At 42.0% G+C, this 12,261-nt stretch overlaps 1 protein-coding gene across 1 annotated transcript in view; it reads right to left on the bottom strand.

Moving 5' to 3' along the window:
• Positions 1–325: 325 nt before the first annotated feature.
• Positions 326–12,261, bottom strand: part of LOC119171773 (uncharacterized) — a 41,232-nt gene continuing 29,296 nt past the window's right edge. Inside the window, exons 5-6 of the mRNA XM_037422608.2 lie at positions 4,652–4,801; positions 326–944 (exon numbers count right to left, since the gene is read on the bottom strand). Of these exons, the coding sequence (XP_037278505.2) occupies positions 779–944; positions 4,652–4,801 (316 nt within the window). The 3' untranslated portion in view covers positions 326–778. The remainder of the gene's footprint in view (positions 945–4,651; positions 4,802–12,261) is intronic.

The following is a 12,261-nucleotide window of genomic DNA, read 5'->3' as shown; positions in this document are numbered from 1 at the left end:
AGGCGGTCGCTCAGGTTTGTTGACTTTTGGTAAAGTAGCAGCGCTTTAGTTGCTTTCTGCGCAATAAGAGGGGGAGAAAGAAACCAATGGGGTAAAGGTGTCCGGAGCCCTTTGCTTCGACGTCTTTCATAACTCGATTTGGTTTGAGACGCTGACGCCAATAAATAATACTATTGAAGGCCGCTGATGCTCTGAGGAAGACAGGTCCTATTGTCACCACAGGCTGAAGTGCCATTTCTGGTTTTATGATTGTTCTTGCTAAAAGAAAGAGATTAGATTAGAACTACGGCGCAGCGTGTGACCAGTGTTGTAATCACACAGCAGCTTTCACTCTAAAATACTTGTTTATTTATGGCTCCGAGGAGAGAAAGGGGAGAAGAGAGGAGAAAGCAGGCATGGGATGGGTAGCTGGGTCAACATAAATGACGTCAGATAGATACTCTTCCCTTGGAAAAGGCAAAGTGCACCTGAAGACCGGTAGACAGGCTAGGAAAATAATTGAGAAGATCTATGCACTGAAAGATTCTATGTATCAATAAAATACTGTATGTCACACAGTTTTTGAAGCTGGAAGCACCGCCCCTCTCCCGTCTATGTCAGCGACCCCTACAGTGCAGCTTAAACATGAACACAAGCTAACTGTTATTCAGCAAAATTGGATTCATCAACGCAAGCATTTGTTCAAAGTACTAAGCCTCGAACGTTAGTCTGTCGTGTGGAGGAAAGAAAACAACTAACCACACACAAACACGGAAACATAACGGGATGAAGTGAATGGCTAACACAGCGTAAGTCCGGCAAAAGAAATGAATAATATCAGAGCCGAGCATAGGAACGTGGATGGACTCGTTGCAATTTGACCCGTGTTGTCGACTTCATTAGTTTCAGTTTCTTCTTTGGTCGAGTCCTCTTCTTGGAAGAAGGAGCGGTCTTCTGGCTTCGACCTGCATTGAAACAATGTTCCGTTTTTTTTTATTGTATACGTAACAGTGCAGGAGGGCAACGACATCGCAATAAATCAAGCTAACTTTGCTTAATATGCTGCAAAATTCACTGCGTAAAAAATTGGCGGGGCGTGCCACGTTATTTCAGTCGTATTTGACTTTGTGTAGAGTAATAGCCATAGCCACATTCAATAAACACGCACGAAACATGTCGGTTGGAACCAACGACATATGTCAGTGTGTTTAGTAGGTGCTCATATTTCCATACGAGCAATATGTTTTTCCCGGAGTCATTTCACGCTGTGAAGCTTTTCATGTCGAAAAGTCATTACTGTAAATTATTTGCATACCTGTGATTAGTTTTTTTTATTGTCGGGCTCACAGAAATTACATGGTGCATGATTGCACAATTTCTGCTGTGTGCGTGCGTGCGTGCGTGCGTGTGTGTGTGTGTGTGTGTGTGTGTGTGTGCGTGCGTGTGTGTGGGCAAACATGCATGCGTGCTTGTGCGTTATTTTCTTTACAACAGGTGTTTGAGACAAGAGTGACTAGGTCATCATTAAATCAGTAAAGCGTTACTTAAACAAAGATTTTTTTCATAACCTCACTAAGCAGCACGGCGAGACGTAGTATAGCATTCTCCAAGCAGTAATTAGTAGCGCCATTCGTGTTTCACCTCGTGAAAAGCTGCTAGGGTCCATTCGAACAAAATCAGTACAACCAACAATACAATCTTAGGGTACAGCTCATACTTTTTTAAGAGAAATTTTGAACAGAACAGCATTTTTCTAAAGCGTAAAGCTTTGGGACGTTCCAGATGCTTTCATAACATTTAAGGAAAGCACAAAACACAAAAAGTTTTGTATTGAACAGAACTGATCTATTGAGCGAACATCCGTTTGTACGGAAGTACTGGGTCCAAGTGTGCGAGTGTCCATAATTTTGAAAATTAGGCGGAACGCATCACTGCCTGATTCCTACACACCACACACGCAAGTTTTCCCAACCACACCCTGCATAGAACGCTAGTTTTGAAGAAGGCATATTTACTCAACTCAACAGCGATTTCCCATAAGGGTTCGTTCATGGGCCCATTTGTGTACTTTTACTGATCTCAACTACTTTACGATGAGAGCTATTGCATTAGAAAAAAGGAGCAGCCGACGTAATCCATGGACACCAACTTCTCTTCACATACACCGAATAATATCAATAACAAAACAGCGGTCACTACGTTAACGTTGCTGTTGGGACAAATTTTATGTGAGGAACTCACTGAAAAGCCATTGACTGCTTGAGACGCCCGAGGTGGCCTTTGCGGACAAGCAAATAAAATAGCGAAGCTGTTTGCTCTTTCCAACGTGCAAGAAACGTGAGATAGGGGTCCATGAAATAAAGAAAAGAATATGTCAGAAATAAACCTTGTAGGGAGTACGTACGTGGTATGGACGAAAGTGTACGGATCGCTAGTGTGCATTACGGGGTGGCCGGCAAAGTTACATATATATATATATATATATATATATATATATATATATATATATATATATATATATATATATATATATATATATATATATATATGAAGCGCTTTTGTGCAAGCTCTATTTATGGCTGCAGGAAAACACTCGGACCGTATACCTTTGTGATATGTTCGAGGCTGTTGCCGTGACATGGTCATATATTTTTGGCCACGGTCACAATATACATTGCCGTGTCCTCTGCAAGTGCGGTAATCTTTATTATAAAAAAGACAGACATAGTATAGTTGATTGATATGTGGGGTTTAACGTCCTAAAACCACTATATGATTATGAGAGACGCCGTAGTGGAGGGCTACGGAAATTTCGACCACCTGGGGTTCTTTAACGTGCACCCAAATCTGAGCACACGGGCCTACAACATTTCCCAGACATAGTATAGTGTCCTTAGATTGGTAACAAGAAGGCACGCAGAAAAGGAACTGCCTTTGCGTGACGTCCGCATATAATCTGTTATTAGGTTTAAGTGGCAAAGCTATTGTTTTCTACTTTGGCATTTCCTGAAAGACTTAAAATACCCATGCAATCGAATGTTCTCGGCCACCACCTCTCATGTCTGCTGCTGTAGCTCGATGGTTAATTTTACCTTTGTAAATTTTTTTCACCGACGCAATGTTAGTACCTGGAGTGTAACCCTAATCGCTACAGTGCTAGGTTGCTGACCTGAAATACATGAATTCAAACCGGTCGTGCTGTTGCATTTAAAGGAGACAAAATGTGAAAAATCTGTCTCTTGTGCGATTTAAGCACACGTTGAAAAACCCCGGGTGGTCGAATTTATCTATAGCCTTACTTTACGACGTCTCTCGTAGTCTCACTTAATAAGTTAAATTCCATAAACGTTAATAGGTTAAATTCCATAAATAAGTTAATTTCTATAAACAGAACGACTGACCGACCGACCGACCGACCGACCGACCGACCGACCGACCGACCGACCGACCGACCGACCACCCATCCAGGCAGCCAGCCAGCCAGCCAGCCAGCTAGAAGTATCATTTGTGGGCATGAACAAACAAATGCCGCATTTCTTGAAGAGATGATACAGTGAGGGCGCAATAATGTGAGCTTTTGTGACACCGCATTAATATCTTGATTATTTAGATGACATATCATTTACTCTTAAGCGTCCCCAATTCGAAGTCTTGACGTGTTAATTGACATCATATGGCAGATCCACCTTATTCTTTTTTCGCTTTCTTCCACTCTTCAATAATGAGACAACTTGTGCGCAAATAACAACGAATAATAATGAACGTGCCAAAATGAAACATCATTATGAGGCATGCTGTTGTTGGAGTTTCTAGATCAATTAGGCACACGGCGGTTCTTGCATTCCACCCCCGTCGAAATGCAGCCGCTGTGGCTGGGGATACAACTCGCGCTATCGAACTTACCAGTGCGACACCTCGATTGCTGAGCTTCCTTAGCGGAACCCCTTCAACTCTCCCTATCTGCCTGTCTTCTTACCCTAGTGAGTTGAGTGCAACGGGAGCTCTTGCTACTTTATTGTAGATATATATTGGTAATTCAATAAGACCGTATAGAAAAAAGAGTTCACATTTTCCAATTCCTCTTTTTTCTTTTTCTCTCTTCGCCTTTTTATCTCCCTTACCTCTTCCCCGGTGTCGGGTAGCAAGCCAGAATTGTTCTTCTGGTTAACATCCCTGTCTTTCACTTGACCTTTTTTTTTCTATCCCTCTCTTGGCATTTCCAGTGTACACTTGTCCTTTTTGCTCCACAGGCTACCTGTTTCTAAGCAAGGTAAGTTGGCAACTAGACTAAAGTTATAGTGAGCGACCCAGAGAGGCATCAGTACCGAGTTGCATACCCCTCTAGAAATTGTTTTTTTGCAACTAAGAGGCTACATTTCTGAGTAATCCGCATGGACTTCCTTGTAGCTTCGTGCATTAGACGGTTAGTTGCCTGTTTTCCTTTCTCAACTATTACGCCACCACGTGGCATTCCAAGAATCAGTTCTCATCAGTTGTTTCTGCCTCAGTCATTGAACCTATTTGTGTTACTCTTTTATCTGCAGTGTTATCGGAAGCTTCATAATAGTGAATCCAAAGATACTGTCGTTCCTTATACAATACCACAGTGCACAGAGGCACATAATATGGTGTCGCTGTTTGCTGTCGTATTAGTTTGCCAGCATTTACTTACTCCCTAAGAAGCACTGGTTTCCACACTTCGCATATCTTCCTCTTCGGCTCCACAATGGTTGTGTAGTTGTTCGGCTCCAGGTAGATCACCCAAGGCTCTTCGAACGTGTACCGTGGCCATTTACCACCTGTCAAAGGCACCTTCGGTTTCCTGCGATAAGAAAAAAAGGAAACAGAATAACCACTTCAAAAACGAACAACGCCGCACTACGTTCTGTCTCGAGTAATGCATAAACATGCGCTGCATGAAACACTGGTCGAATTGTGTTGCGACAGCGCTGCTGCCACTGTATACGTATTACGGAACATCAAAATTTCATTAGACGCGCTGAGCGCCAGTTAAGGGACCAAATTTTTTCCATATTCCGCCACTTGTGGGACCACAAGACGCATAGCTGCATATCAATGTTGAAAACATCCTGGGGTGGAGTTCTCTTTGGCATCAGGCTATTTATGTGAGCAACGTCTAAAACTCTTTAGGTGTAGGTATCAAGACAGTCTGGTGCGAGGCTTGGTTCTCTTTGGACGCGATATCAACGATGTCGTCTTTTCGCAGTGCTGCTCTGCTAAGTGAATAATCGACGTATGTGCAGCTACCCAAGATCCTCATCCTATCTTTGTTTTTGGTGTCAAGATGTCTACTTCACCTCGTCTACTATTTTTCACTGCCAGATGCACACCAACTCCGGCACGTAAACAACTTCATCTCGTGGTGCAGCCGTGGAATGTTCTACAAACGTTACCTTAGAGGAAACTGTGACGCCCCTGTTTAGAAGGTGTCTTCATCGTGGCTCAGAGAGCACGAGGCCACCGTTTGTTCACTACGTGTATTTGTGTACATATTGTTTTAACAAATAAAGCATGAATTGAAGAATCGTCACCATGTCTTCTCGATGGTTGCCGCTATCTTCTTGGTTGTTTGAATAAAAATAAAGTGTAAAAAATTAATATATAATTTTATTATATTTTTTTTGCTTTAACACAGCATGCTATTGCTATATTTTTTTTTTTGCTTTCACACAGCATGCTATTGTTTTTCACACACAATTGTGGTGTACTTTCACTGAGTTCACTCAGTAGTCATCACATGTGTCCATGTTGTAAGAGCATGCAATTTTCGTCCCTCTGACTTGAAAAGAAACTTCGATCATGGTTGATTTCTGACATACAACTGCATACCGCTCTAGTGTTGTTTCGCATAGTATCGCAATGTTTCAAAATTCAGAATAATGCATAAAATACTGCTCTCCCCACTTCTCAGTGTTCGAGCGCGCAGCAGAATGTGTATTTGTGTATTTATAAGTTGGTAATTGCTCCAAAACTTCAGTGAAGAAAGTCTAACACAGCACAATAAACAAGCTACACAAACGCCCTAAAGCCTGAATAAGCGAGTCAGCCAACGCAGTGGCGTAATGGTAGGCCAGTGATTGCAGAGCCACACCTTGGTTTCAGCGGTATAGTAGTAAAACTGTATGAAGGCGCAGAGCATCGTCGAGCATGCCGGAGTATACTTACGTGCCTCGCCGCGCGCCCCTCCTCCCCCTCTCTCAAGTTTGAATGCTTGGCACTTTTTATCTCTACGTGCATGTGTGTATATTCGATCAGCTGTTCCTTATCGCATTCCATGTCGTTCACCCTGCTCTTCGGCGTTCGCTGCGAAGCCGCATGTGAAGCTGCAAGTATCCGAAAGGAATGAGGTGAAGGGCAAAACGCTTGATATCCATTTATGAGATGCACCCTAAAAGTGGCGCTTACCACTTTCAGCGAAGTTTTGGCGGATGCTCACGGAAGCCCCGGGGCTTATCCCAATGCCATCGAAGGGGTTGCCCAGCTGCTGGCGTCCTGCGAAGCGTGACCGCTCCGACCACGTGCTATGTCTACCACCCGCGGGGGCCCTCAGACCACAATTAACCCTGACTTGCTGCCGTCTTCTTCGCCTTCGTTTTTTCACGTCTATGAATTTTTTTTATTTGCGTCGTTCTATCTCGCATTTCATTAGTCGACGAGGGATATTTCACATGCCATTGCACAATGCAAGGCTGTTACATTATTCAAGCTTTGACATTACTCTCTGAAACCTATTTCTTTCAGTGAGTCGCTCGGTCTCTTTAATAGACTCAATTTTAATTTATTTATCAGTTAAATCAGTTTTTATTCGGTAAATATTGGTATGCAGAAGATAGTTTCCTATACTGATAATAGCACCTGGCGGCTGCGTAGAACTCAGCAATTGCCCCGCCGTGGTGGTCTAGTGGCTAAGGTACTCGGCTGCTGACCCGCAGGGCGCGGGTTCGAATCCCGGCTGCGGCGGCTGCATTTCCGATGGAGGCGGAAATGTTGTAGGCCCGTGTGCTCAGATTTGGGTGCACGTTAAAGAACCCCAGGTGGTCTAAATTTCCGGAGCCCTCCACTACGGCGTCTCTCATAATCATATAGTGGTTTTGGGACGTTAAACCCCACATATCAATCAATCAATCAACTCAGCAATCTCAGCGAAAGCTGGAGGGACGGCCTTTCTTTTGTCCATTGTTATTCATCATTCTGTGGAAAGGTGATGTACCCTCTACATATCTGCAACCAATTATATGCAGTTCGTTGAAGCTGTGGCTGATGCGAAGAATTATGACTGAGCCCGAGGGCGTCCCACGCTGTCCCACGGCTGCGCCTTTGTCCTGTCTGCTGTACTATTTCGGGGGTTTGGCTGAAATCTGAGTAGCCGCTACTGAATTTCCTCTGAGACAGGCGTATCTTTAGCGTCAGAATTGATTAGCGAGTGTCTTTTTGGCTAGTGAATCTAGACAGATGCAGTTTTCTTCACCTGGACTAGGGGCTTTCCTCTGGTCCTGCTTCTCTTCCTCCACATCAGCTACCAGTGGACCAATTCTTACGCAATGACATCACTTCCGTGCGTGTAGCTTTATTTCGTGCAACGAAGGTGTCATTGGGTTGAAGAATCCAAAAGTGATTTAGTCGGAACTGAGAGCACTGGCAGTTCACTATCAGAGCATCACCTATGTTCGAAAGTTTTGCAAGGAAGGCATTCTCTGCTTTTTGTCTGACCAGCTTTGTGTGCGAGACATGCTAAAATGCTCAGTGTTTGCAACCAATTCATTGAGCGCTGTTATTCTTTCTAACCTAGCTTGCGTCAAAGATCTTTTTCGAGGTGTCGATATCAACATTACTCCAGCTGGGGTCATGGGGATGATTTTAGAGGCAGGGGCGATTGCAGTTTATAGATGCGGACTAGTTGTAGATAAGAATAAAGCACCAAAAGTAACATAGTTTGTTATTGTCACATTTCCCGGATCTAATTACCCCACTGAAATAGACGCGTGGCCTCCAATATACAGAGTCGAACCGTAGTTGCTTCATCCGCTTCTGTTTCGAAAGTGCTGGCGCTATGGTCAGTCCCTGATAGGATGCAGGTGAGCTGTAATATGCCGAACTTTCGATGCGGAGCATAACTCAAATGAATATAATAGTAAAGAATAAAAGTACAGCCTTCGCCATGAAGTGCACTGCGCAGACAGCCCGCATGGCTCAGCCAAAGCGCTTGATGGGAATCAAATTTTTTGAAATGGTTGATCGGAAACGATGTTGCCGAAAGGACGTCATCGCTGAAATTTAGGCTAGAACCCAGATATATGCTGGTGCTGCAGCCCGCCATAATGCAACAATGGAGGCTTCTCTTTCAGTGTTCATGGCGGACATGATCGAAAAATATATGGAAAAAGCTATGGATCGTTCGGCTACCAAGCTTTTTGAGTCTTTACCTCATATTATAGCCAATCAGTTAGCACAACAAGAAATATAGATCAACGAGAAATATGAGTACTGCTTCACAAAATAACAATGATTCTCTTTCATTAAGTAAAGCAGAATCAGAGTTACCGCCTTCAAAAGTACAGGCTGCAGGGCCCTCTCGTGGAGTCAACCTGAGGCTGAATGATGACACACCAGATGGTACTCAGGATTCAGATGACATAGACATAAATATAAAGTCTCTAAAGTGCACTCGATCCCCTCTCTCTAAAAAAAAAAAAAAACCTGTCTCCCCACAATATTCAAAAAGCAAAAAATACAAGACAGACAACCTCCCAAAAAGCGATTTTTTTAAAAAAGTGTTTCTTAGAAAGAAGGCGTTTTGCGACTTAATTTTGTTAAAATAATAGAGTCTATAAACATTCTTCAGTGGAACTATCGATCTATTCACTCAGCTAGTACATATGTTTTGTATTTGTGGTGTACATTCATTACAGGCGTTATTACAATATAAGAAACTTGGCTTTCAGCACATCATTTGTTTAAATTAACTTTTTTCTGGTCTTTCCGTCTAGATCGCTCATGCCAAGCAGAAGGTTTAGCGTTATTTGTCAATAATAAAGTTAGTTCAAAGGTCACAACTTCGTACAAATATATGTCCCCTGAGTGCAAATTGTTGTTTTTGACATAACCTTGCCAGGATGCTCGCCTTTTTCTCTAATAAATGACTACCTTTCTGTGGGCGTAAAAGGCACGCGATGTTTAGACATGACTTTCAAGTTGTGATGTAAAGAAAAAAATTATGGTTGGATGGTTTAATACTCACCAAACTGGTTGGGTTTTAGGACTGATCAATGTGAACAACGTTTGTGGGACTGGTCTATAGACAATAAGTTATATTGAGTCGATGCTAGAAATTATCGCATTTATCTGAGACCGATCCCACTCTGCCTTAGATTTGACTTTCATAAGCTTGGCTATTTTTAGCATCTCTTAAACTGCCTTCAGCTGCGCCACCAACAGTAACCACTTTCCTGTATTGTTTGAAATTCCTTGCCAAATTACTTCATCATTTTTCCAAGTTCAAATCTTTATAAATGATTCTAAATTTAAAAGTAACCAATAAGCTGTTTCGTATTTTTTATTGAAGACAGTGATAAAATGAAAGCTATAAAATCAAATGCAGTAGTTAAAAACACGTCCAAAAAGCAAAATTTATCATTGATTCAGCTAACAGGGTGCCTTAAAACTCGTGGTGGAATTCAAATTGCTCTCGTCCCCGTAGATGATGACTAGCAGCTTGTATGCAGCTAATTCATAATCAGTCCCCCAAAAGTTCGGCAGGTTACAAATTTATTGCCGCTGCTTTTAAACGCATGGTGGCTCGCTCAAGCCAATGTAAACTGGCAAAAGCCATTTAAACTTTCTTTCCAAACCTAAAAATAAAAAAGCGTTATTTCTATATACGAGATCCCGCGAAATCCAGCTGTCTCTATCAAACTCGCATTGTGAAATATTATCGTCGGAAGAAATGGGAAAATCTTTAGAGTCAGTCAGTACACGTCTAGAAAATATATTTTGTTCAGTTTCGTCAAACAGATGGCAAAAATCTATCATAACAACTGACTTGGAAAAAGTGACATTGTCCGTAGTGTCAAACGGGATTAAACATTTACCCTCGTCTGCTCCAGGTCCTGATGCACAACAGTTCCCATGATTAAAAATTTATTTATGTCATCACCCGGTGACGTTCTCAGTTCTCTAAACTATTCCTTAAACAATGCCTGGATACCCCACGACTGGCAACTAATCAGAGTAGTTTCCCTGTTAAAAAAACGAGGGTCAGGTTTTAACGTTGAAAATATCTTACCCACCTCTCTAACATTTCACCTGATTAAAACTATAGAAAGTGTTTTAAAAACAGAAAAAATATTTGAATGACAGATAAACTAATACTAAAGCCAAACGAAATTGCATTTCGCAGTGAGTGCTCAATTTGGTGCGATCATGCCAATTTAGAGAGCTGAATACAGCTTACCTGAAAAAGACGACACTACGCAGTGCTAATGACACTTGGCATAGCTTAAGTTCATGACACCGTTGAGCACCTAATTTAATGAATATGCTGCACGACTTTAATTTTCCGAGATATATTACTGAATGGTTAGCAGGATATGTAAAATCAATGGAATTTTATTGTGTAAAGACGGCTGTTGTTCATCTAAATAAAAACAGAAACGCGGAAGTCTTGAAGGGGCTTGTCTTATCTCCGGTATTATTCAATGTTCTGATTAACTCCATTCCTTTCGATCGAGATATCGCTGTCTACATTTATGCAGATGATATCGCGTTTCTCGTGTAAGACAGTGAGATTTATTTTTTTGCACAAATAACTGTGAAGGTGTATGTATTCACCAGAAATTTGGCTGCAGTCAAGTTTAATGTCTCTGATAATCAGTAAAAGAGCTCTCCTGGTGTTTCCACTATCAGATTCTACTTCAATGTCTGTACTCTATAAGCAGGAACCCATTCCGCAAAACTTAAGTAGAGCCCTCACATAGCCTATATAGCAGCAAAAGCTCGACGGTCTTCAGGCTTATTGCGCAGGTTGAGTAACACGATAATGGGTACGTAGACACACTTCATTAATCTATATAACTTGTACATGCGCCCAATATTTGAATTTGGATGCATATTATTTTTGGGTGGTTCTGCCTACAAAACAAAACCATTAGTTTTCTTGATCCTAAGACTCCTTAGGATCAAGAAGCTCGCATGCCAACTACACTTTGCAGGTTTTGTATCCTAACGGTACAAACTTTCTTAGTATTTTACAGCTTATCAGCTAGAAGACCTGATTATACCTTTATTAGTGACCCCCGACGCCTTTTTCTTGTTCATTGAACTCTATTTCATACTCCCCAGATTATTTTCGTCCAAAAGAAACTGGAAAGCATAAAGATGAAAAATAGATCGGTAATTGAAACTATTGCATTAAATCACAATATTACGATAGAATATGATGAAATTTAGCCCCGGCAATCTAAGCTCCAATATCTGAAATTTTTAAATAGCAGATTAAAAGATTACGTATTCTATGCAGAAACAAATAACATAATAGCCAGAGATGCTTCGGCGAATAATGAAAAGGCAGGTGTAGAAATTGCCTGTGATTACCTCAGCTGGTCATTGTCAGCGAGGCTGCCAGACTTCACTTCTGTGTGTGAAGCTGAGCTCATGGCTATTATTTTGGCGCTTCGAAAACTGCCTTCAAACGAAGTCAATGCAATCATCGTTACAGATTCTCTTTCTATGTGTACAGCTCTGACAGCTTCAGAACAATTAAGAGCTCTATTGACTTTGCGCACATTAGTTTCGCCTCAACTGTAACGCCTGAAGTTAGTATTGGTCCCACACCACTGTTATTAACTCTGTGTTAAGAACTAAACTTGAATATGCTTCCCCAATCTGGAGCCCGCAACAGGCATATCTTGAAGACGCCCTTGAGTGTATTCAAAACCGTGCCGCTAGGTTTATCAATAATTCTTACTCCCATGACGTCAGCGTATCTTCACTAAAGGCAGAACTTCAACTGCCCCTCCTTTCCCTCCGCCGCCGTATCGCCAGTCTTTCGTTATTTCATAAGTTTTTTTCACACCTCGATGCGCATGCCACCTTATTTTGTTCCCCCAGCGTACATCTCTCAACGAACTAATCATCCTCTTCAAGTCGCACGCCCACGTGCACGCACCGTTACTTTTTCAACATCATTTTTTCCTCGCACAGCAGTTGCCTGGAATGGCCTTTCAGGCGACATTCCTGCCATTACTTGTACTTCTACCTTCACAA

The sequence above is a fragment of the Rhipicephalus microplus genome, chromosome 4 (genome assembly GCF_043290135.1).
Source record: "Rhipicephalus microplus isolate Deutch F79 chromosome 4, USDA_Rmic, whole genome shotgun sequence".
NCBI lineage: Eukaryota > Metazoa > Arthropoda > Arachnida > Ixodida > Ixodidae > Rhipicephalus > Rhipicephalus microplus.
This window is presented reverse-complemented; position numbering and strand designations above follow the sequence as displayed.